This window comes from Pseudonaja textilis, chromosome 1, assembly GCF_049901715.1.
Source record: "Pseudonaja textilis isolate UNSWEBS1 chromosome 1, rPseTex1.2, whole genome shotgun sequence".
In the NCBI taxonomy this organism is placed as follows: Eukaryota; Metazoa; Chordata; class Lepidosauria; order Squamata; family Elapidae; genus Pseudonaja; species Pseudonaja textilis.
The window spans coordinates 67,163,645-67,190,738 of NC_141990.1; the positions used below are offsets into that span (position 1 = coordinate 67,163,645).

The following is a 27,094-nucleotide window of genomic DNA, read 5'->3' on the forward strand; positions in this document are numbered from 1 at the left end:
TTCTCCGGATGGTCTCAGTAGGAGTCTTCCCATGCACTTCTTTTGTGACAGCAAGTGCAACATTAGTGCATGACTCTTCAATAAATAGTTTCTGCAGTAATGACTCAACTTTTACCTCTATCCTGTTCATCAAGAACAGATCTATTTAATGATGGATGTCACCATCATGAACATCGGCTGTAAACTCAGGAACTGCAAGTCCTGATATGGCTAGTAACTGCTTGGTCAGATGTTGGAGCATGGATATTTCTGGTCATGGTGTTCATGAAATTTTTCTGGCAATAGTAATTATACATCTGAAAGAATTATACTGTAACAGCATTATATTATAGCAGGCGTGAGTTCCAGCAATATGGCTACATAACTGCAGTAGAGAAACTGGTCCTTGATTTAGTCTTTGAAGGAACAATAATCATCCCTTTTAAATTAACTGCAATGACATAGAGAGGTTCCCAGACCTGACTACAAAACTATCCAATGTGAGAATGAAAAGGTGGTGACATTTTCAAATATTAGAATTAAAACCACATATTTGTTATACTGGATTAGAATTTCACTGTATTGTACCTTTTTGAATGAAATAAGATGGCAATCCAAAATGCATTGTGGTTCGGTTAAAATATTAGTGTTTAAGCCAATAATCAGCTTTGTTACAGTAGGTTATAATGACATTTTGGCTGCTGTATGTGTAAAAGAGTTGTGCCAAGAATTAGTCACATCTCAAATGTTTGGCATACGCTGAAGATATGTACAAATAATAGGCCATCACAGAATTCGTAACTTTAAAAAAAATTAGCCCACAAGCACCACAGCTGTTTTTGGATCTTTAGATAGATAGAAACACCCCCACATTAACCACCAACCTCTCTTTACTGATTTAAGTAATGTTATACAAAACACAGGAAAGGAGTAAGAAACAGTAACCCAGACAACTTTAAGATGTGAGATAGGGAAAGGAAGTCCCCTTAAACCTATTAATACCAATACCATTCATTATACCAGGGGTGTCACGTCATCATCACGTGTTATATTGGGACTTCCCCCGCTTTGCAAACTGAGTGTGGATGTGGCTAACACATGACACAGCTAGCCCATGGGCTGGGAGTTTGACAACCCTGTACTATATCTTTCTAAACCTGCAAACTATACTTCTTTCCCTTACATTCATTTATGGCTTTATTCAAACCATTCACCTTATCTTTAAACGTTTGTTTACATTTCTATCTACATTAATTGCCTTTATATGGTCAAACCACCTCAACATACTTCTTGATTTCTGATCATTCACGTTTTTGTTCAGTTGGAATTCATTTAGCTCTCATTAATTCTTCACCCCCTCTCTTGTTATTTCTCCACACACACACCCATTCAATTTACTTTTATAAATCAACCAAATCTTTATTCATAGACCAGTATATAAAACACTGGAGTGTTCACTTTTTCACTTCACCATTCTATCAATAATCAATGTTAATATAATTCTCACATAGGTTTGTATCTCCTTGTAATATACTTGTTTTTTTCCAATAAAGGAGAATGTAGCTCAGAGTTGAAATGAGGGGTCCTTGGTGCTCTCTGAGCTTGGTTGTTTACTAGCAGATGTTAGATTAGCCAAACTAGGTAACATCATGAATGAAAGTGCCCTTGGCTATACTTCCACCAGTTGCTTCAGCAGGAGATGAGAGTACAAGAAGGCCTCAAGTCACAAGCTACCTTCTTCAGGAAAAGCACAACCCTATTCAGAATAATGCAAGGTCAATGTTTTTGAATTATCTAGTTCTTTACTGATGAAGAGCAACTCTGTCCAGGGTATGTTTTGCCTCATCTGATGTGGATGTTCAGGACTTCTACACTATTTTTGATTTGGTCCAAAGTAGCAGTGTACACCTGAATTTCATTCATATATTGATAAGAGTTCACCCCAGTCTGACATTTGACTTCTTTCAGTAGATGTTGAGCAATATAGAGAAGAGCACTGAACCTTCTGGAACCCCTCATAGCAGTACCCATAGATGCTTCTCCCCATGACCACTGATGGAATTGCACAGGAATAGCAGAACTCTGTTGTTGTATTAACATCTCTTCTACTTTTATATGCAGTCTGTTTATGGATTACAGAATGATATTCGAAGTCATAGTCCTACGCACACACCAATGCCAGAAACAAAACCTCCCACAGAAGAGCAATTGTGTCAAGAGGTTTGTGAGACTATATTTATTTGATTTACTCACCCATATAGCAAAACTAAACACTGAACTTATTGCATTCTGAAAAATCAAAGTATAAAACATATTATGTATTACTTTAAACGAATGCCTGGAATATTTTGAAAATGTCAGAACTGAATGAAATGCTCCATTCTGTCAGAATACATGGCAGTCCAGTTCCATAATGGCTAACCCAGAGGGCTCCCAGGCTCTCAGTCTGATGTTGCTCTGTGCTAATAGAAGATGAGTCGTGGCTGAGAGTGTTGGAAGCAAGTGGGGAAAACATAGATGGGAGAAAAAGGGAATGTCCATCTGGGAATAGCATTGTTTTTAAGGTTTGATTCATAACATGTTTAAATACAATACAAGAGGCTACATTTTACCACCATCACCAGTTGCTTCCATTTCATATTAAAATGCATTTTCCTAAAAACATTAAAGGTTATAATTTTGATTTATTATATTCTATAGATTTCAGTGAATTTCAATGGATGATAGAGGTAGCTGACTCTCTTTCTCTCCGTTTGTGCTTATTTGTGTGTTTTACACACTCACACATCCACACACCCACATATTTCTCTCCCTCTTTCTCTTTCTCTTTCTATATGTATGTATGTATGTATGTATGTATGTATGTATGTATGTATTCATACTCTAGCTAGCTAGCTATTTAGCTATCTATCATCTAGCTATCTGTCATCTAGCTATCAAGCTATCTATTGCATTTCAAGAATCAATCCCTGGGAAATAATGCTATTCTCTAACAGATAGCAACAAGCACTTAGACATTTATACTGCTCTATTGTGCTTTATAGCACTCTCTGAGTGTTTTATAATGTCAGCATATTTCCCCCAACAGTCTGGGTCCTCATTTTACCAACCTCAGAAGGATGGAAGGCTGAGTCAACCTTGAGCCACGTCAGGATTGAACAATACTGCATTCTAACCACAGGGCCACCAGGGCTCTTTAGATAGATACTTCAAGTTCCAATCTGTGCTCCCCTCACTTATTTCTGCCTCTCTCATACTTGGCAGTCCTAACTTCAAGGTATGTGGCTAGAGAGGGCTTAGGATGAGGTGAAACTGCAGTTCCTGCCAACCACGAGGATTCTATGTGCCCCAGTTATTCTCATGGAACAGTCCTTAGGCCAATGAACGATACATGTTTTGTTGCAAACCCAATATTTGAACAGTTTTCCATGAGCTGCAAAGTAATGTGGACTGTTGATCTTATTTTAGGGTATGATCCAACTATATTTACATACTTGAACTTCGGAGTGATTTTTATGTTCAGACTTGCTTTGAATCTTGATTTTAATAAATATTGTGTAACATACCTGTATGTGTGACTATAGGGGTAGTGAAAGTGGGGTTGTCCTCTTAGATTGATGATAATCTAAGTACCCAAAACTAAATATATTTGCATTCTAAATACAAAATAATTACCAAAATTACATGCGTTTGTATATTTTTAGTTTTAATGGGAGTTTTAAGGATGTGGATCTACAAAAATCCACATCCCTTTAGATTTAATGGCAAAAGTCCTTTCAATATTACTGACCGTGACTGCGCTGTTATGAGATCTTTACTTGAGCTGGATTGGGTTTTCTCTTGACTTAATTTATAAACAGCTCAATGCATAAGATCTCATGGCTTAGCACGAGTTCATATAAAATGCTCCATTTTTCTTAGACCGAATTAATCTCTGCTTACTCAAACCTTAGACTTTTATCAGTTGTTTTTTGTTTGCCTTTTGTAGATAAAATATTGGCAAATACAGCTAGACAGACATCGGTTAAAAATGTCAAAAGTTGCAGAAAGGTATGTATATTACCATGAATTTGTCAAAAAGCTGCCATTTTCTGTACTCACAAAAAAAAAAAAAGTGGGAGGGGAAGGGGAGGGCAATTATTAAATGAATGATTCCAACATAGCTGAGAAAAATATATTTAGACCTTCCTTTGTAAAAATAGGTTCTTAACACTCTTTGTAATAAATGCATTGTAAAAATGTTAGCTGATTGTGTTTTTCTAGTTTATTAACTTATACCGAGCAGTATTTGGAATACGACCCTTTCCTGCAGTCATCTGATCCCTCTAATCCTTGGCTGTCAGATGATCCTACTTTCTGGGAAACAGAAATAAGGTATGTCAGGAGTAAATTTGCTCTTTTTTCCCCAAATAACTAACAGATATTCAGCAGCATTAGTTTAAAAAATCAGATTGCGTGAAAGAAGAAGAAATAATATTTTTCACAATGTTTTGCTGTTAAAGGTTTTCCTTAGTAAAGGACAATCAAGGACTTCAGCAGGGACCCAGTTTTTATGTTTCTAAATTCTGTCTGTGTTATCAAGCAGTGCTCTCTCCCTAGAATTGCTTGCGAGTGTGAAGCAAGGAAAACATACACACACACACACACACACACAGAGAGAGAGAGAGAGAGAGAGAGAGAGATGCTGGAGGAATTGCACCATGCCGAAAATAGTACAGTTTCCATATAACCACCCATATGAATGTACAAACAATAGAGGCCTAATAATAGTGGAACCAAATACACTAATAGGATTATTTTTCTTGGCCAAAATGCTGAACTGAACTGATGCTATTTAGGAGATTAACATTCTTTGAACTTTAGCATGAAAAAAAGCTTTAGTTATCTGTCTCTACCATAGTTGTAGTGCGGCACACATTTACTGCAAGTAATATGCAGTTGAAGTAGCCCTATATGTGGTTAGGTTACTCTGCATGGCCTGCATCATCTTCTCCCCATAGCGAGGCAGATACATGGCCAATTGAGCTATTTCAACAAGTCTGAGGGATTGTTGGTTGGTTTGTTTCCTTTCAGCAAAGAGCCACATCAGCAAAGAGTAAAGCGGTGGGGCTTTGGCATGGATGAAGCTCTGAAAGACCCGGTGGGAAGAGAACAGTTCCTCAAATTCCTGGAGTCTGAATTTAGTTCAGAGAATTTAAGGTTAGCCTTTCCCTCCACTCGTTGATATCTGGGCTGTCTAAGGAAATAGTATAACTGGGATGAATCTGTTATTTCTCCTCAATGTGCTCAACTGCCACCCATGGAAGCTTTTTAATGAGGCAATAGCAGGAGTCCAATTTCACATCTGGCCTAGCTTATATAATCCTTCTGGGAAGACCTGAGTGATGTTTCCACTTCTCTTTTCCTGGTTATTGAGAGTATAACCAGTAAGTAATCTGTCAGAGGGGAATTGTTGAGCCTTCCTGAGAATATGTATTATTTGGCCAGTGATCATTATCATCATGTTAATAATCACTGCTGCGTTATTATTATTTTTCTTTCTGAAGCCTAGAACAGGAGAAATAAAAGATGTATTTAAGATCAATGTTTGTACCTACTTTGTGAAGCCAATTTTCTTTCTGTTCCCTGTTTAAAAGAAATTTACTCATTCTAGAGAAAAGTTAAGTATAGGGTTGAAATAGTATTTCCCTAGAATCTCCTATCTATGGAGATTCTCAAATGCATCCAAGTCATGGTTGTCCCAAAGGTGCTATTAAAAAGGCAACTGGACTTCCTTGTTTTTTTTTCCTTGAAAACATTTCACTTCTTATCCATTACAAAGCTTAATGAATAAAAAGATTTTTGGATAAGAAGCAAAATGCCTTTTAAATCGCACCTTTGGGAAATTTCCTTAGGGTGAAGATGTTCAATGTATACTTTGTCCCACTGATTAATCCTGAACAGTGGAGTAACATTTAATGTAGCAGAAGGAGCTGTAGGTAAATTAAAATATCAACCAAGTAGCTATGCATGTTTGTGTACTTCCTTGTGGTTTTTTTTCTGAAGATGTTAGCGATAGAAGAGTACTTTCTTAAGGATAGAGATACAGTTTTATTGCACCAACAAACAAACAATACAGGCACATAATGTCAATATAAGGTAACATTTAAAATATACTTTGAGTTTCCTTTGAGATTCCTAAGGGTAAGAAAAATAATGAGCTGAATTTTGAGCTTAAGGACACAGAAATTTGTAGAAATACAGGTGTTTTGTTTGTAGAATGGAGTCATAAAAGATTTGAAATTTGCTGTATCCACATTATAAATTTGCTGATAATTGCATGGATACAGCACCAGAGCCTGCAACACATTATTATAGATTCATAGGGTTGAAGGGTTATTGGAGGTCTTCTAGTTCAAACCCGGCCCAATGCAGGAATCTTCAAGCCAGACAAATGGCTCTCCAATATTTTCTTGACTACTTCCACCTACATCAGGAGCTAGACTGTTCACTTGTTTAATGGCTCTCCCAGTCAGGAAATTTTTCCTTATTTCAAGTCTAAATCTTCACTGAAAAGCTTCCACTTGTTGCTTCTCATCTTATTTTCAGGAGCTATGGAAAATAAATCTACACCCTTTTCCTTGTTGCAGCCCTTCATATATTGGACAATGGCTATATGTCTCTCCATAACCTTCTCTTCTTTAGGCTAAACATACCAAGTTCCTTTAACTGATGTCGTTTGTAGGATTGAGCCTCAAATCTCACTATCTTTGTCAGTCTTCTCTGCACTCAGCATCAATGCCATATATTCATACACACAGGATAAAATTAAAGCCCACTAAAATTTAGCTAAAAATCAAAAAGGAACTCTGATGAGTTCTCTTTTGTTTTATTTTCATTCCTATAATATTTCTTATAGCTTGGGTTCTTTTTCATCTTTTGATAATGCTTCTTGCAATGTCATGTATTTCTCAAGATAAATTTATCTTCCTCTGCCCTTTGGTCCTTTTGTCCTTAGGTTATTTGCTATTTTCCAACTGTTCCTTATCCTCTAGGCATGACAGCTCTATCCAAATCCAAAACAGCATATTTATTGAAAAATAAGAAGATGCATGACTCACTTTCCATTTCTTTGTGCAGCAAAAATTCCTCTATTTTGAGTTGTTTGCAGCAACTGTTGTTCATCTGAGACTCAGACCTCTTCTTCCAATGCTGCTTTGACTTGTTCTTACTCTTGGCCTCAGCTTTGTTGTTATTTTTCCTTATTATTTGCATTGTCCATTTTCATTCCAATATGTGATTACCTCCTATGTAACTCATAGGAGAAAGAACATAGAATATAGAATAATAGAATTGGGAGGGACTTTGAGTTCTTCTAGTCTACACTCTATATTTGAGCAGGCGCCCCTATACCATTTCAGGTAAATGGTTATCCGATCTCTTGTTGAAAGCCTCTAGTGATGGGGCACCGATCACTTCTGAAGGCAAGTTGTTCCATTGTTTGAGTGCTCTCACATTTAAGAAATTTCTCCTTATTTCTAGGTTGCTTCTTTCCTTGGTTAGTTTCCATCCATAGTTACTCGACTTGCTTATTGGTGCTTTTGAAAATAGTTTGACACCCTGTCTTTGTAGGAGCCTTTCAAATATTGGAACTCTGCTTATCATGTCTCCCCTAGTCCTTCTTTTCATTAGACTACACAGTAGACTTCCTGTAACTGTTCTTTGTATGTTTTAGCCTCCAGCCTCTAATCATTCTTGTTTGATCTTCTCTGCAGAAAAATAAATAAACATTGATTTTCTTGCTACAAAATACTCTGAAATCAAGCAGACACGGGAAAAAAACATAGGAAGCTTAGAAATGGTACCCTTAGATATCTGTTACCTGTCTGCCTTTTTTCTTATAATTTTGATAGCTATTGGGTACAGGTTCATATATAGTGAAATGCAGCTCTCATTTCTTCACTGTTATTTTACTGCATTTCTTTAACCATAAATGTTAGGACCCCATTCTGCATTCACTACTGCTGAATTTTTCTTGGTATCAATTTTTGTTAGGCATGGATTTTGTTTATAGGTGGGTATCTATTTCTTAAAATGTAAAATCAAAGAAGGCAAAACCTGTCCCGCACACCTGACAACTATTCTTAGGACAGCATTGCTGAAAGCACAGAAGGTATTTGTAGCCTTCTTGCCTTCCTGACTGGGAGTACCATAAATTGTGACCTTATTGAAAGGCCAGCTGGATGAAGATGCAAGAGATCTTTTGCTTAATGAATACTCCATGTTAGAAGAGGGATCAGAGGCCTCAACTGAATATTGTTACTGACATATCCTTGTGAACTGAGGAGGTTATTTAAGGTTGATTGTGTGAAAGAAATTGTTCTTTGGTGTGAACTATTCTGTTATGTAATTTAAATAGATATTTAAATATTGACTTATTTATACTGTGTATAAACAAGAGTAATTATATTCTTCTAAACCAAACTGTCCAAAGAATTTTAATTCAGTGACATACTCCTTACAGTCAGTGCATTGGTTTAATGGAATAATCAAGAGGACAAGCTTTATTTTTCATTGCTTCTTCTACTTTCTGAAGTATTGAAGATTATTTGGATGGGGTGGGCAGTCATGACCTGTGGAATTTAACTACCAGAATTCCTGAGCCAGTCATGAGATTGACAGGTCATAAAGTTCCCATATTTTCCCACTCCTGGGTTAGAGTGTTAAAGGTATAAATCCAGGTACATTGATTCTTAGCACCTCATGTCCCACTGACCACAGAATCAAGGATTTTCTTCCTCTTCCTCCTCTTCCTCCCCACTTCCCTCCCCCTCCCCCTCCTCCATCCCCTCCTCCTCCTCCTCCTTCATGTTCTTCCCACAAATGCAAGGTCTGGTTTCCAGCTGGTGTTTTAACCACTACACCAAAGTGGATCTCACCTTGCTCACTTACACATAGAATGTAGGATGTACTTATCTAGGGGTTGAAATGACATCTATCACAGAAGGCTGCAAAAGACCAAAGGGATGATGAAAATTGAGCATACTGCCTTCCATGAACAGAAGTATTCAATGAAGAAAGAAGGCAAACCCATCACTAGATAGAACCCACTTGTTCCCATCTGACTCTGATGTTTCATATTTCTTTTCTTGGCCAATCAAATTAGAATCCTAAAGAAAACTCTAGAGAGAGGATTGTTTTTCCTCTCAAATCAAACTCAGTACCTCTCTTATACGGATAAATTCTATGTTTAATGTTGATTAATTATGGATTTAATTAAAACCAGGGCTATTTAAAATGCCACCATGATTATAATACTGCAATCTCTCCATTTTTATATGACATATGGTCATTAGTTTTAAAGTATGATTATAGATTGCTGAAAGGAGTCACTCAATACAAAATGAGCCAATATTGCCTTTAGTGCCCCTAGCTATAACCATAGCACTGATAGGTTCTGGTGGTCAAAATGGTAAAACCAACATGTACCACCATGATGCACATATAAAAGTGGCAGAGCTTTAATCACAACAATGCAGCTTTTTAAAATCATTTGTCTACTTCTCCTGAATTGTCTCTGTCCACAAGATATGCCTAATAATTAAAATAACAGTACCTTAAATACAGTTGCCCTGTATTGGAGATCCATGTTCAGCGGCTTTGAACTCCCAACTACAGTAAGATAGTTGCAGACATCAGTCACTGCAAATTCTGAAATGTCTATAAAAAATTTACTAGGTCCTTACTCTGAAGTTATCTGTTTATCAAATTTTTGAGAAAAAAATACTTTAAATATGTATTTAAGTTAATGCTTGGAGTTATTTTTGAAACATCTCAAAAGTAATGTGAATACGGACAAGAACTATGAAAGAGAAAAAAAACACAACCACAAATATGGATGAGAAATGGATTCATCTACTTCACATTAAAGTGAAATGAGACCCTAGAGAGACGATGGAATGCTTTCAGGACTCTACATGTATTTTTAAAGGGATGTTTTAAAAATCAAACCAACCTTTCAAGATAATTCAGTATCCAGTCCATTACTGCTGTTTGCCCATTTTCTTATACAGGTTCTGGTTAGCAGTAGAAGATCTAAAGAAGAGACCCATCCGAGAGGTTCCTGTCAGAGTACAAGAAATCTGGCAAGAATTCCTTGCCCCTGGAGCACCAAGTGCCATTAATCTAGACTCAAAAAGTTATGACAAAACCACACAGAATGTGAAGGAACCAGGGCGATATACATTTGACGATGCTCAGGTTGGTGTACCGGTGTCTTGATGTCTTGATGGAGAAATATAGCTATGACAAACTGTTTCTGGCTTCACCATTCCTTTTCTAATATATTCCAGACCTGTATTTAATAAAGGGCATTACCATATATGCATGCAATATGCTAGAAATTCAACTTACATTCTGTTTTAATAACTTGTCCACTAATTAAAAATAGGCACCCGCCAATAAAGCCTAGATATAATTTCCCCGAATCAACAAATTTTTATTTGTAATAATAAAGTTTCTTAATAAGCATATAATGTGCTATGGTTTATAGGCTAACCAAGTTACTTTACATTCTAGAAATACTATGTAAGTAATGGAAATATACTATAACTCCTTCCCCCCCCCCACTGCACCTAGAGATGCACATTGATCTTAAGCAGCAAGTCAGCTCCTAAAGTTTGGGGAATGGCCACAGAGCTACTCTAAACTGTATCTTTTAATGCAACAGAAGGTGAAAGTATGATGAAGGCAGACTTGTGTTATAGTAATTGAAGCCATACCTCTTTTGTACATATGATGAAGCTTGTGTCAAGATGCCACAGTGCTGTTTTTGTCACTTGCTTGCCTCATCTCCTCTGAGAATCCCTCTGGCTAGGGAAGAATTTGATTAAACTGAAATAATTCAATTTAAATTCAATTTAATTTAAAATGAAATAGCACTTTTATCTTGACAAATTATCTCTTTCACTCAACATTACATATGTCAGACCTGCCCTAATCTGATCCCTTAGGAAAGAAAGACCCTTGACTCCATTTGGTTGAACTGAAAGGTTATTTTACTGAAAAGATATTGGCTAGAGTAAAATCAGGCCAGCTCTGGGTTTCTCATGCTCAAAGGGTTCAGAAAGGTTTCCCTCATCTCAGCCCTCACCCAATGGCCAGTCAATCTTCAGCCAATTGAGATGTTTTGGGGTGATTGACATTCTTTCTCAGGGTGCCTAGCCTTGGATTTTGATTCATACTTGTTCTGAGCTTCTCGGGTCTTTATCATCTCCCATCCCCCCCCCCATCTCCCTGTTTCCCATCATAGACAGCTTTATTGCCCATCTAGCTTTTGGTGGCAGGATGCCTGTGAGGTGCCAAGCTGAGCCTGCCAAACTTGACAATGTATTAATGTGCATTGAAACAAATTTTCTACAAAAGTTCAATTTTCATAGATGTTCTTTCATCCAAAATATTGCATGTTATTGAGCTTTGCAATAGCAAATTGTTCTGTGAATTGTGATATATTGCTTTGGATTCGGTATGTTTATTTGGCACTGGGATTACTCACATAGTTTTCAGATACAAACTGAATAGCTGTTTTATAACAATTATAAACAAGCTACTTAATTAATCCAAATCACCCTAAATCACTTTCACTAAAAAAATATTTATTTCCTCAAATGAATTGGAGAATCATACCCAAATTCAGTCTTCTTCAAGTATATAAGCTAAATTAACTTAATAGTACTTGAATGTTAGACAGCTGTCCAATATCTTGAACATTACCTTCAACTCACAGTAAATTTGGCCAGAGACATCGGCTGCAGCTATCTGCAACTTACTGACAAGGGCCAGAAATGCAGGGTGACACAGGTTATTTAAAAATGCATCTGAACTTTTCTACTTGCTAAAAATCTATCCAGAAAATACTAATAATTTTTCATGCCACTAGGTGGCTGTCTATATACGTATTTTCTGTACCAGTGCTTTGTTGGTTTCTAGGTTGGTTTGCATTAGTGGAAGTGATTGGAAAGTGCAGTGTTTCTCTACCTGAGAACTTTAAGATGTGGGAACTTCAACTCTTGGAATTCTTCAGCCAGCATGTCAAGTTGTCAAGCTGTCATAGTTGCTCTATCTTTGTTTTTCTGAGGTACAGCTTTGTGTTTAAGGCTGTGGGCTGATGTGAGCTGTGTGCTTGAGCACACTTGTTTTAGAAGCTGTGTTATATGAAAAAACATCAGCTGACAGTTGTCTAAACAGAAGTACGACTGTTTAAAAATGAAGAGGTATTTTATGTACTTTTTATCCTGTTGCACCTTTAAAAATTATAGAAATCCTCAAATATTAACTTAGCGGGTGACTTCTTGGAAGCAAGACTTTTCAGTAGCCATTTTACAAATTACACTATCATGTATTGTCTTTTCAGCATCAGGGAAATACTTTAAAAAATCTCTTTTAATGCTTTGTATCTTTATCCTGCTGCTCGGTCTTTACTTCCATTATATTATATGATGTCTCTTTTATCCTCTGTTTCTGTTACTGGATTATTTTATTTATTTTACAATTATACAAAACTCTGTATACTTACTCATTTTAGAGACTCCAAGAAATTTATAATACAATGACATTAGAACCATGGAACTAGAAACCCAAATGTACCAGCATTCAAAATCTCTACAAAATAAAATTGTTTTCATCCATTTGAAAAAGGCGAATTTTTGGGGTGTGTGTGTGTGAAACAAGTATTTTGGGGTCAGCCATAGAGGAGAATAACTTTGTTTCCTTTAGCCCACATGGGATTATTCTTGTGGGGATAAACACCTGGGATATGTGGTTGAGAAAACTGTCCTGCCATCAAAGATTATTAGTTTTTGATTTATATGGAATTTGATTTATATTTTTATATATTTTATATTTATATTTTTACTATGTGTATCACTCAGGATAACATTAGCCGTAGGACAAGTAAGTAATCTTAGAAATAAATAAATGTTTTTATAAGCCAAATGAACAGTGTTTATTTTATTTATTTATAAAATGTATAGGCCGCCCATCTTACCTCATGATAATTCTAGGTGGCTTACAATTATAAAGCTATATAAATTAAAAACCTAAATAAGCTAATATAAAATCCAATATAAAATCCATACTGCAAAGAATCTGCTCCCGTGAACTCTGCAATGAACTCAAAAGACATCTAGATAATGGAGAGAAGGATCTTTACATTGACTGATTGTATAAAAAGTAAGTCACACAACCCACAATTCCACATCCAACCCTACCTCATCCAACCCACCATCACTCAAAACTAGGCACGCACGCCCCTAACTACCTCAAATCCAACTACAGCTGGCCTTAAATGCAAGCTACTCAATGCAAGAAGCCTTGTGAATAAAATACCCAAATTTCTCCTCTTACTAAATATGGCTAAATTCGACATCATATTTGTCTGTGAAACATGGCTCAATGCATCTCTCCCTGACTCCATTACCACAGTAAGAGACTATCATGTTTACTGATCAGATTGTGAAATCCATAGAGGAGGTGGTGTTGCTATCTTCTATAAAAAGTCCTTACATCTAAAAAACATCCAATTTACCCAGGAGCTTGCTCTTCCTGAGACCATTGTCTGTGAACTGTCCTTAAATATCACATTTCAATTCTTACTATGTTATAGAGTAACATGATTACAGAGCCCCTGATTATGACATCGAACATGTAAACAAGCTAAATTTACTACTAACATGGGCAACATCCTGCCAACACATTTTTATCTTTCTTGGTGACTTCAATCTACCTACCCATACATGCAACCTTCTACAATGCTGTAACAAACCTAGGACTGGAACAACTAGTAACCAACAAAACTAGACTTAACAACTGCCTCGATCTCATCTTCTGCAATAGTTTGAATTCAATTTATGGAATACAAATTAAAGAACCCTTTTCCAACAGTGACCACAGCATGATTGACTTTTGTCTCAACAAATGTCCACACAAAAATCATCACAATGACAGGATCCCCAATTATAACTTCAAAAAAGGCAACTATGATCTTATAGACAATGATCTCTCATCCCTTAATTGGCAATTTTTATTTACTGGATGCAATACTGTTGAAGATCATTACAACATATTTTTACTTGAAGTCAAAGGAGTCATCAAACTATATGTACCAATAACAACTCCCAAAACGAGAAAAAAACAAATTACCCATAACAATAAGGAAGCTTCAATCCAAAAATAAATCACTTTGGAGGAAAAACAAATTTGGTCACGTTGCCAACTTCAAAATCTGATACAAAAATTTATGTCACCAGATAAAGACTGAATGCACCAATTATCACATTAAACAAGAGGAAAACTTTCTATGCACCAATTCCGCCCACACTTTCTACAATTTTGTAAACAAACTAAAAGACTCAAGGTCCATCCCACCCCTGAAAGGACCTAATGGTAAAGACTGCAATGATGATACCATTAAAGCCAACCTCTTTAACACATTCTTTAGCTCAGTATTTGTAAACAGCAATGGATCATGCCCAGTATTTCCTAGTCAAACCACAGACAACTGCAATTATCTAATACATATCGATTTTACAGAAGACAACGTTGAAAAAGCACTACACAATCTAAAATCATCTCTATCTATTGGACCAGGTAGAATATGTGCCTACTTCATAAAAATGCTATCCATTGCCATAGCTGAACCTCTAAGCATAATCTTTGAAAAATCTTTCAGGAATCTTCCAGCTCCTTTCCAAACCTATGGTCACTAGCCACGGTCATCCCCATCTTCAAAAAGGGAGACACCAGCCTAGTTGAAAATTACAGACCAATCTCTTTATGTTGCATCACCTGTAAAGTCATGGAATCAATTATTAACGAATCCATTATCCTCCACTAAGAGACAAACAACCTGCTCTCTAATAAACGATTTGGCTTCAGGAAAAAACTATCCTGTAATCTGCAACTCTTACACTGTAAAAACATATGGACTACACAATTCAATCAGGGCAAAGCAATAGACTCAATTTAAGGCTTCTGTAAAGCCTTTGATTCAGTGGTACATGACAGCCTACTCCTAAAACTAAAATCTTATGGTATCTCTGGACACCTGCATAACTGGATAGAAGCATTCCTGTCAAACAGACAACAGATGGTCAAAATTGGGAGCGTCCTATCAAATTCTGTACCTGTCAACAGTGGTGTCCCCCAAGGCAGTGTTCTAGGACCAACTCTCTTCATACTCTACATAAATGACCTCTGTGATCATATCAAGAGCAACTGTGTTCTCTTCGCTGAGGATGTAAAGCTATTCAACACCACAGACAATACTGCTACCCTTCAAAAAGACCTTGACTATGTATCAGAAAGGTCAAACAAATGGCAATTTCAAATCTCAACAAATAAATGCTCTGTCGTACATATTGGCAAAAAAAATCAGAAAATAAAATACAGGCTGAATAGTCAAGACCTTGTTGATGATCCAAACTCTGTCAAGGATCTTGGAGTACTCATCTCTAATGATCTAAGTGCTAGAGCCCACTACAACTACATAGCCAAAAAGGTATTAAGAGTTGTTAACCTAATCTCATGTAGCTTTTTCTCTGGTAATATTTTACACTACTAACTAGAGCATACAAAACATTTGCTAGACCAATACTCGAATACAGCTCATCAGTCTGGAACCCACATTATGAATCAGTTGAGTAAGTCCAGAAATATTTCACAAGAGTTCTCCACTCCTCCACTTGTTGCAGAATACCTTATGCCACCAGACTCGAAGTTCTAGACCTAGAAAACCTAGAACTACACCACCTTCAGTCCGATCTAAGTATGGTATATAAAATCATACATTGCAATGTCCTACCTGTCAATGAATACCTCATCTTCAACCATAACAACACAAGAGCAAACAATAGATACAAACTCAAGGTTAATCGCACCAAACTTGATTGCAGGAAATACGACTTCAGCAACAGAGTGGTCAATGTCTGGAATACTCTACCTGACTCTGTGGTTTCTTCCCCAAACCCCAAAAACTTTAACCTTAGACTCTCTACTATTGACCTCACCCCTTTCCTAAGAGGTCTGTAGGGGGCATTCATAAGCGCACCAATGTGCCTACCGTCCCTGTCCTATTGTTTCTTTTATTTTTCTTATATGCATCCATGTATTCATAACTATGTTTTTACTTATACTTATTATCTTGTAAGAAATTGACAAACCAAATTAAAAAAAAATGCTACTGTTGCCAGCCAGGTTCTCACCTTCCTGAGCAGTGAAAAGTTCTAGGAACAAAAACTCTTCACCTATGTTAGAAGAGGCTTGGTTTATTGAAAAGTGAAACACAGAACTCTGAAAACATGTAACAGCTCAATGTCTTGCAATAGGGTTGCCCAAGAGAGGTTTCTGATTAGCCTATTTTCAATCAAACTTCTGCTCTGACTTGGTCTTCTGTGTCACATTGTGTTGTCTCTCAGTCTGCTTTCAGAAAACACTCACTTCCCTCCTTTTCTTTGTTTGGGAAGGACCCATATATATAGTTGTTCCTGTAGACGTGACAAAGATTTCAATAAAATATTCAGCATTATAAACCTTTCATTCACAATGCAATATGGCATCAGACCAAACTGATTGTCATGATCCCAAACTCAGTGATCTGGAAAAATTCTCTTTTGTTTGTAGATTTTCTTTAAACAATCATTATTTTAAGAATATCACATAGCCAAAGTTCTGGGTATTCCTGACATTTTTGCACTAAATTTTACACTGGTGTAAAATGGACTGATTCAGGCAAATTAGATAAATGGTCATTCAAAGCCTCTTTTTGCTGAAACAAAATCCTTGTAAATTAGCTTGTGCAGAAGACCCTCATAATGCTTGGATTGATTCCAATTCTTGCTAATTTCTTTAACTGAAAACCCTAAAGTTTGCAACTTTATTAGAAATAATTTAGTAAGCACTGTATTAACAGAACCATATTTCTATGCTTGCCCTAGGAATGAATTTCACATATACATAATAATTTGCATTATTTTTCCTGTATCCTTCTTTAAAAAGAAACCCTACTTTCAAAAGATCAGATTTTAAAAGTGAAAAACTTTTCTATATTCTTTTACATTAGGAGCACATCTACAAGTTGATGAAAAGTGATTCATATCCACGTTTTATACGATCCAGTGCCTATCAGGAATTACTGCAGGCCAAGAAGAAGGTATTATTCCACCTTTTCTGTGTATTTCCATTCTTCCAGCAGTCATTCCAATCTATTGTACTTTCTCTCTTTGGATAAATGAGCCGTATATCTGGTAGGTGAAGAGTTTAGTTCAATCTGAGCATCCCATAATGCTGGTGGGATCCATGCCTATATTTATTTTGCATCTTTGCATGAGCAAATTAATTTCATGTTGACATTTACTTTGTATCATTCTAAAAGGAATTGTAGTACTATAATTTAGGAAGACAGATAAGAGCAGGTCAGAACATTTTAGAACGATATACAAGTATAGTCAATGTAGTATGATTCTTACTTTTCAGCAGATATGATTTGATTGTATAAAGCTACCCAGTTTTTTGCAGTCAAAGATAAGTCCCACTAAGTTCAATCAGGACTCAATTCATATCTAATAAAGGCACAAAACTTTAGAATGATAAATTCTTGGTTACTGGAAATTATATTTTCTTAGTCTTGTTCAGGATCTGTGTCTGAAAAAAAGAGTTCCAGTAAGATGGCCACTAAAACATCCTTAGAAAGATAAACAGTGACAGTAAGGAAGGAGAACACAATGAAAGAACAGACAGTGAGCTTAATACTCCCAAAATATAGCAATAACAAATAATTTACTTACCACACTTACTTAGACTCTACGTACTCTTACCCATACACTTTTGTCTCTAACACTCTCAGTAGTTGTTTGTTTTTTTCTATCCTCTTCCTATTCATTCTTAGCGGGAGTTTTGGCCACCAAAAGAAAGAAGAAAGAGTTGCCTTAATATTCAGCCATTTTCTTTGCCTTACTAACCTTCGTCTTGATCAGACTATTCTGCCTCACCAATGCAAAAACTTCTTGGAGACAACCATACCAGTCTCATGCCTGAGACTTGTACTTTTACCGCCTCTATCTCACATCCTGTTAGACATCTGGAGAATAGGTCTAGCAAATGTAGACTGCAGAAACACAGACCAATAGGTGGCAGAGAAAAACCCTAAGGTTTTGCTGCCATCTAGAAATTGTCTGGATTTTTGCAGTTCAGACTAAACAACCCTACCAGAAAGGTTACAGAAGCAAAATCAAACACAAAAGAATTGTCCAGAGAGCAAATTTCAAAAACTCCAGATTGTTCTGCATAAGTCTAGATAACTGGCTACCCTAATTCTAGGGGTATAGTAAGGGTAGGTAATCTGAGCCACCATTCCCGCTCTACCTTTGAGCTTCCTTTTTGAGAAGAAAACTCTGAAAATAGTCTATGTAGTTTAGAAGAATCTGGGATTAGATTCCCTATTTTAAAGTTCCTAGTCATGGGCAATTTCTGAACACAGTCAAACAAGCTGTTGCCTCCTTCTGATCTTCCCACAATATGTGTTAATGGAGAACCAAGACCTTCCGTGGCTGAGAAGTTTGATGCTAGGAATGTTTGGACTTTTTATATTTCTTCAAAATATGTATTATACTATGACTATTAAGTTTGGAAGTCCATGGATGTCTTCCAGGGTGTTATGAGCACCATAACACATACAGGCTCTATGTTACTAATTATTACTTTTACTACTGCTGGATGATCTAAACCCATCTACTGGGACACTCATTTGTGTAAGCCCCTGAATAAATAATGCAATGACATGGATGCACAGAGAGAACTTCCTTGGGGTGTGGAGAATGGATATGCATGGATAGCCTGCTTCCACTGGTCTTGCACATCTGTCCACACTACATGGAGATCTTAAAAGGAGGTTCAGTTACTCTGATGATTTAGAATTCATAATCATCACATCTCTAGATTCAACATAATGTACTTATGTAGCTTGTTTCTGATCCTTGTGTTGAATATAAAAAGATCCTGTAGGAAAAAAAAATAGTGCAGAAACAATAGAGAGCAGATTTGCCAGCTATATGTAGAATTTAATGAATAATGCTTGTATAGGAATGATTTGTTGTGTCAGTCTGCAAAATTAGAAAGACAGAACATAAGGAAATCAAAAGTGCAAATTCATAATCCAGTGTTGTTCCTTTTCAAAGGTAAAAAGCAATAGGAAACTAAGAAAAAAAATTTAAACAATCCAAACAGCAAGTGTGAGAAGGCATCACCTAGGACAAGGGTGTCAAACTGGATTTCTTGGAGGACCGGATCAGTATTGTAGTTGTCCTCCATGGGCTGGGGGGGGGGGCGAGATGAGACAGACAGCAGATGGGACGGATGCCTTGGCAAGTACCCTGCCGGCCAAAATGGGGCCCGAGAGGGCCATCCTGTTTTAGCCTGGATGGCTTCCTGCAGCACTCTGCTGGCCAAAATGGGGCACAGGGGGCTGTAGGCCAGTCCTTTGCTATTTCCAGGCTGGTCCTGTGGGCCAGATCTAAGCACCCTGCGAGCCGGATATGGCCTACAGGCCTTGAGTTTGACACCCCTGACCTAGGCATACAATAAAAATAATTTCTCTTCCAAAGCTTGTCTTGATTCTGAGGACTAATAACAATATGGTGGGGCATCTTATTGGGCCTGTGGCAGCAGAAAAAAGAGTTAACCAACTCCCTGTACATCAGGGGTATGATCTGTGCTATTTAGCATTTAAAAGATACAAAGAACTTAAAGTAATGAGTTGCCCTAACATTTAGTGGCATGCGTGCCTTGAAAACTATTTAAAATCATCACTCCTCCTTGCTGTTGAGATACTATTAATGCAATAAATAAATGGAAATTTTTCTTAAACAGAAGAGGGTTAATCTTTTTTTTTAAAAAAAGCTTTATGTTCTTAGATTGTGTAAGAGGTCACGTAATTGGCAGAATGTTCAGGGCTCCTTGTCCTGTTTTAATTCAATGTTTTGTTTTGTATTATCCCAGTTTGATCGGCTTGGCAGTTAATTCTAAGCAAACCTATGATCTTGTACATCAGTGCTGTTTTTCACCCAGTGAATCAGCACTGTCAAAGCTGACCCAGGCAGACCTCCATGTAAAGGGGGGGAGGATGGATGAAGCATGGGACAACTGCTTTGGTTGCCAGGTGTTATTCTCTCTGCCCCGCCCCTTCCAGCTACTCTGTGCTCCTCTGCATGCCTAAAACTACATTCAGGTGGGCGACCTATATACTTCTGTGCACTTGGACCTCTCTGCATCGGGGGGAAAATGGTGGTGGTGGTGGAATATATTTCCCCTTCTATTTCTACGAGCATTTCATCTTCTGCGCTTGCTTTTGTGTTGTGGGTTTCTTTTTATGACTTTTGTGTTTTAGCAACCCATTGCTTCATTGTGCTTTTATTTTCATGGTCTTTTTTTTTTTTTGCTTCTTTTGCTTTTTATGTTTTTTTTCTTTCACAAGTTGGGAAATACACTGGATCGCCGAACATCATTTGAGAAATTCACACGGAGTGTGGTAAGTTTATAACCTCATGAGCCTTATGACTGACAAATTGTCCTCTGATATTATGTGGGTTTTGTTGATGCAGACCTCAAGTTACCAGACAACGTTGCAAGTCAGGCCCTGCTGGGAATAATTTAAACAGCAGGTGCAAAGAAGCTGCTTAATGATGCCATCTCGGTGCTATCCCAGAAACCTTTTCTTTTAAGAGAATATGACAAATAGAATGTTATTAGGCTGGATCCATTTCACCCTACATTTTCTTATCAAAGCCACCTTAAATAAAAAAAGACATGGGTCTTTGGGTTTGTTTAACAATGAATGTGTGCCAATGCCTTTGGATTCACACTTTTCAATTTTTGCACCGGTTCAAACTAAAGCATTCAACACATTTATTTTTGTAGGCCAGAAACATCCCAATTTTCCCCTGCCATAAAAACTGTACACCAACACTGAGAACGAGCACTAACCTGTTATAAAAAGAGGTAGAAAGATCTTGGCTTCTACTCCAGTTTGTTGACCTTGTCCTCCGCTGAGTGGTGTGCGTTTCCTGTGCGCACGTGTGTGTGTGTGTGAGTGTGCATAAGTGTGCTGTACTGTGGCTTTTGTTGTTGCAGTCAGTTAACAAATCTGTGTGTACTGAAGTGATAATTTATGAAGACCATCAGCAAAGATCATGGTTTTTGTTTTCTGTGTCTTCATAAACCAATTCCCTTTAAAAAAAATCTAAATGAACAAGGTTTTAAATGTTTTTAATATAATGATAAGAACCCCATAGCAGACATAGTATATCTCTACCATGAGCAATATGATCTGGAGTATTTTGAATGCTTGCAAGGAAAATTAGGTATTTGAGGAATGGGACTTAGAAATTGGATACTTAGGGGGAAAGCATCAAACCTAATAGTAATAGAATGAAATATAAATTTAAGAATTTACTGCACTTGGGGCTTCGTAATCCTCTCATCCAGATCCTGTTACGTTTAAATAACTTTGGACATTAAGAATTGTTTCAGAATTGCATCCCTGCTTGTCGGCCAAATAAATAACAACAAAAAATAGTGGAGAGTTGAAACAAAAACCCCTATTTTTGCATGGTGGTTTCACCACAGCATGTTATATTGTGAATTCTGTTTTTGTTTGGGAGCAAAAAGGACCTAGCACATTTGTAGATGTGTAACTGAACTCTCTATTATGTATAACTATAAAACAATCTCCTTCGGGTCAAATTCAACCCCGGGTGGCTTGCTTATTGGCAGCAGTGCAGAAGTAACTTGCCATGGGCTATTTCAGGGATTTTTTTGTTTGTTTGTTTCAATCGTCAATGTAACCTAGAAAAAGCAGCCTGTAACGGAACTTTGTGTTGTCTGAAGATCTCTAAATACTAACCAGGGTTAGCTTCTGAATCCCGAGAAGTTCAGATGCTATCATCTGCTGAGAATTTCTAACTCACGAAATCATTAAGCCCAAATCTCAAATAGAAGATTATCACCTCTGAACTCCTAAAAATATCCCATCTGGCAATAGCTATGAGAGTTTTCAAAGCCATAACCACACATCCGCTGCACTATTGTAAAAAAAACCTCCTCTATTTTTCCTTTCTTGCTAGCATAGATGATCAAGTTTCAACAAACTCCAGGCATGGCTTGAGTCCATCTGCAAAATAGCTATTAATTCAGATGAGACTTACTGGAACTACTAAGAACAGGGTTTGGATGTCCAGTTTCCTCAGCAGAAGTATAATTGGGATTTGATGAGATGTGACAGTAAGGATAGAAGAAGGGGTAGGTTGCTGGTAGTTTTATATTAGCCAGTTGTGGTGCTTGTCAGAATGTGAGAACCAAATGTAAATTATGTATCTTTATGCTAGTGGCAGAACTAAGGCAATGAAAAATTCTAAAATGTTAACTCCATCTGCTTATTAAAATCAATGTATCAAATGCATAAGCTCCAGCAGGTGTTTTCCTTACAGAATGTTTCCAGCCATGGATCAACAGCAGATGTTCACTGAGAGAGAAAGTATTAAGGTGTATAAAAGATGTTGGTAATGATCATTCTAATACTATGTATGTCAGTAGAAATTATGTCCTTTTTAATTAACACAGTGTTTCCTTCCTTTAATCAATCTATTGATCCTGAAGTGCTAAGAAACACGAAGATCTCAAATAACTAACTAGGTTTATAAAAACAATCCAGCTCAATGAAATTAATGCCATTTTCACCTAATTATCCTTCTATTGTTTACTTTCTTTTGCAGATATTTGCATTGTATATATACTGATGCCCATTCTCTGATTACTGGGCTTCTGTACCAATTGGCTACTATTATAACAGCCAGACACAACTTTATCTGGTGAGGCAGTTTGGGAGATATCATTACCAGCTGACATGACATGCTAATTAAGCAAAGGAATCTCCCTAGAGTTGCCTTTTGTCATCACAAGATAATTTGAGTGTGGACATGGTTTATTTCAGAATTTGTGAAATGAGTGTGGTAGCTTCAAATATTTCACTTGCCTTGTTATCTCAGTGTCAGGAAAGTATTGTTTAGTGTAATTATATATGCACCTAGAGTAGAAATTAGAAAAAATAGAAATTACTTGGATAATTTCCATTAATGGGTCTGATACTTTTGATTTTTAGAATGGCAAAACCTCTGGTATTGTACAAATATCTAGATTGGTACTGCCCTCAGCTCTACATTCTACATCATATGAGAAATTCAAATGACTTTGTTTTTCTCCTCATAACAATCATTTGCTACATCATTGAGATGTCATTAATATATGGCCTCTTGCCATTATTGTTAATATATACAAGTGATAATCACCAAAAAAAATGAAAGATCTGATGATGCAGAATTGATGTTGGGGGGATTATATGCATTTAATTACCATCAGCAATATAAATATTTTGAATTTAAAATGTAAACCATCTCAGCAATAGTGCATAATGAATTAGCCATTTGACTGTTTCAACTCATTCCATTAAAATTCAGGGTTTCATCATGAAGCTTAGATTCTCCATTGCTGTCTTCAGCACATTTGGACATTAACATCAGATAATGAGAAATCTGAAAATGTGCAGGTGAAATTGGATGTTTTTTGCAATGTAATTTTAATGGCTTCCACTGGATAAAATATGAGTGTTTTGAGAGAGTGGCACTTTTTCAATCACTGGACTTGGATTTGCTTAGAGCAGGGGTGTCAAACTCGCGATGACACATTGTCATCACGTGACATAACACAACTTTTTCCCCTTTCACTAAAATGGGGTGGGCGTGGCCAGCACGTAATGCATCTGGCCCATAGCCGTCAGTTTGATACCCCTGGTTTAGAGTGATCAAGCCAATATTGATCAAAACAGGCCTGTCTCCCCTGCGTTTGCATTTGGTTCTGATTCTGATTTGGTGAACTAAGTCCAGTCCATTTGAAGTGGTCCAGTGTTCCACCTATGAAATAATATGAATATGTTCCTTCATGATACAGCCACCAAGTGATAAACTGTTCATATCTGAAAGAACCCAAGGACAGGCATCCTATATTTAAGGTTGTCGTGTGAAAAATGTTAGCCGGACAAGAAGGTGCTTGATAATGAACTGGGTTTTCAGTGAACATGCCTCTGTCTTCTGTTTTCTTTTGTTTGTTTGTTTCTATCTTTTCCTCAGGGAAAATCGCTCACATCAAAGAGATTAACCAGTCTAGTGCAGTCCTACTAAAAGGATCATCTTGTAGCATGGAAGCAGACTCAGTCATTATACATACTTCGTAGCTCACTAATTGCCTGAAATCAGAGGACAATAGAACAAGATGTTGCATGAACAAGGACCTGACTTGTTTTCTTTTGTGTATATCAAGGCATTACAGACTCCAAGGAACTCACTACTGTAACCTTTTGATGCCTCCATTTTGAAAACTCTCTGCTCACTTTCGCCTTCATATCAAGCTGGATCTGTGTCTATTTATTTTCTGCAATTTCCAGTACAGTTCTTTTTAAGCTTCTGTTAGGCACAATTTATTCACAGTGCTGTCATTCACAAACTGGAAGACATGTAAAAAAAAAAGAATATATTAATAAATATACCTAACATGGCATCACAGCTATTGCACAATAAATTAGCACAGAAGGTTCTGTCTCACAGATGTATTCACATCAAGAAAGAAAGTCTGTGTCTTTGTCTGTTGTCTGTAAATTCTGTTAATGTTTCTTGCATTTATTTTTATACCATATTTTAAGGGGGAAAAAAGAAATCCTTTTATTCCAAATGTATTAAAACTGATCCTTTCTCTGTAAATTTGTGTATGTTTATATTGTTGTTTTATCTTTCATTAAAATATGCGGAATCTCTTCCGTTTGGTAGACTTAAACTTCTTGACTTGATAGAAACACAAATGAAATAATTCAAAATATTTCATTTATTTCAGTGATGTTTAAAATGCATGAATTACAAGAAGACTGCGAAGAACATATTTTATTTATAAACAGGGAAAGAGGAGAGTGAGATTGATAAATTACATTAAAAGGCTTCCCCTTCCCCATTATTCACATATTATCGGACCTCTAATTTCATTAGAATTCCAGTGTAATGTTCATTGTCATCCATTCCAATGAGGTTAAATGTTATAATGAACAGAAAAATGCTTAGATTTAGGATTTAGATATGGATGCTGTAGGATCACCCTGATATAAAACATTGCTCGAATCTTGGAAGGCTGAGATCCAAATGTTTTATTTAAGAACCCTCAAAGTTATCCAGTTTGTGTTCTTCAAAGTCTAAATCTAAGCAAATTTATTAATAGACAGAATAGATTCATTGTATACTGGGCTTTCAGTCACAATCCAGATGATGTCTTACTGTGTGGCTTTCCATGGAATTTTACAGAGGAGCTTGACATCACAGTGTCTGGGCTGTAAGCTTATTTTCTTTTCCCACTTCTGCTTCCTTTTTAAATATATGTATGTTACCAGAAAAATCCTAGTTAAGGTTCTTTTCATCAGTAGTATTGACATTCTCCATTACAGTTTTAGCAACATCTACTGAAAAAAAAAAAAGCTAACTTGAGGGTATGATAGGGGTGTTTAACCCCAATAACTTTTGGCCATAAGTTCATTTTCTTCAATGATGGTCACACTAAACCCCATTCCTGAAATGAATCACAGTAAGGAAGGCAGTTGTCAACAATAGGATAAAAACACAAGTAGTGACAGTTATGGGGTTCTAGAACTGTAAGCATCTGCCAGCATGGCGGGAGGAGAGACGGGTAACAAAATGAGTGTTGCAACATAGAAACACAAACTCCATCCATTATGTACTTGCATACAATATCCATGCAAATATGAAAGGGTAGAAAATGTGCCATAATGTCACAATGCCTGTTTCATCTTTTTCGCATTACTAGTATATGGTTAGGATCAGATGTGTTTGGAATCAACATCTTGTATTTTAGTCCACCAATTCACAGATTTAGGCCAAAATCAGTTTTGCTTCCTTGATTTCATTTGCTTCGGAAAGCTGCTGCTGCTCCTAGAATTTTATTATAACCATTATAGAGATAGGAATTGATTTAGCAACTGCTTAAAAGCAAGGCCAGTTCAATTGCACAAGCAATTTAAGTGGTTAATTGAGCAATGCAAAAGTTGTGCTTCAACACCATCTACAGCAATATCAAGGATCATCTTATAATTGGACCACTGCAGTCCTGAACAGAACAGGAATATCTTGTTCAAGATGTAAAGCATGAGGTTGCAACCCCAAATCGCAAATGGAAATATTCTGTTAGTGTCCTTGTAATGTCCCCTTCTGGTGTCTTTACGTTAATCTCTCCCAAATGGTCTTGAAAAGAGATGTTTTTCTTACCGAAGACTGTGTCTCTTAAAGCCTGCTGGATAAACTACAGAGCTTCTCTGCCAACAATGGTATGTGATAATTTCCAGATGTTCATACAATCAGTATAATCTGAAGTTCTCAGAATGTAGCAAACAAATTGTCTGAGTTGGTCACTTAGGATTGTGGAGGGACACGCTGTTAGAAAACAACAACGAATTATTAGGAAAAAGCTTAAAGAAAACCATCCATGACAAAACTCCTAAACTGATTTTACTCCACACCCCAAACTCTTTGCTAACAAAATTCAAGGTTGCTGCTTCCAACTATTGTTTCATATTCAGATAATGTATAAATGTGACAATCATATCTGGAACAATGTTCATTATATGGACATTCAGTAGAGAGCAATTGGGGTCATCCATATACCCAAAGTAACAATCTTAGTTGGTATATAATGCATAAAATGAGAAGTCTTTTATTGTAAATATGCTGTACAATTTCCAAATATATTGAATACATCTGAAGTAACATTAGGTGCCTGAGCATAAGGGCAAAGCTAAAGATTACTCAAGGAACGTGGGATTCCAAAACTCTGTTGATGGTGCAAATTGAATTATTTGTAAAAATAATACAAGTGGGATATAAATAAATAAAGTATTGTGCAGCCTAATATTTTCAACATAGATAAAATGCTTACCCTGTCTCTTCCCATCAGCTGATTCTTCTTTTTTTGCTAGTTTTATTTT

General features: G+C 36.7%; 1 protein-coding gene across 7 annotated transcripts in view; it reads left to right on the forward strand.

Annotated features, from left to right (window-relative positions):
• RGS7 (regulator of G protein signaling 7) overlaps positions 1-24,868 on the forward strand; it is a 173,300-nt gene extending 148,432 nt beyond the window's left edge. For 4 of the 7 annotated variants that reach the window (XM_087937000.1, XM_087937008.1, XM_087937024.1 and 1 more), the window contains 9 exons: positions 2,101-2,199; positions 3,968-4,029; positions 4,243-4,353; positions 5,053-5,178; positions 10,032-10,218; positions 17,075-17,164; positions 20,483-20,536; positions 20,926-21,006; positions 24,189-24,868. In XM_087937000.1, the coding sequence (XP_087793126.1) occupies positions 2,101-2,199; positions 3,968-4,029; positions 4,243-4,353; positions 5,053-5,178; positions 10,032-10,218; positions 17,075-17,164; positions 20,483-20,536; positions 20,926-21,000 (804 nt within the window). In that variant the 3' untranslated portion in view covers positions 21,001-21,006; positions 24,189-24,868. The remainder of the gene's footprint in view (positions 1-2,100; positions 2,200-3,967; positions 4,030-4,242; positions 4,354-5,052; positions 5,179-10,031; positions 10,219-17,074; positions 17,165-20,482; positions 20,537-20,925; positions 21,007-24,188) is intronic. The other 3 variants (XM_087937016.1, XM_087937012.1, XM_087937020.1) reach the window with 3 other exon arrangements.
• Positions 24,869-27,094: the final 2,226 nt, after the last annotated feature.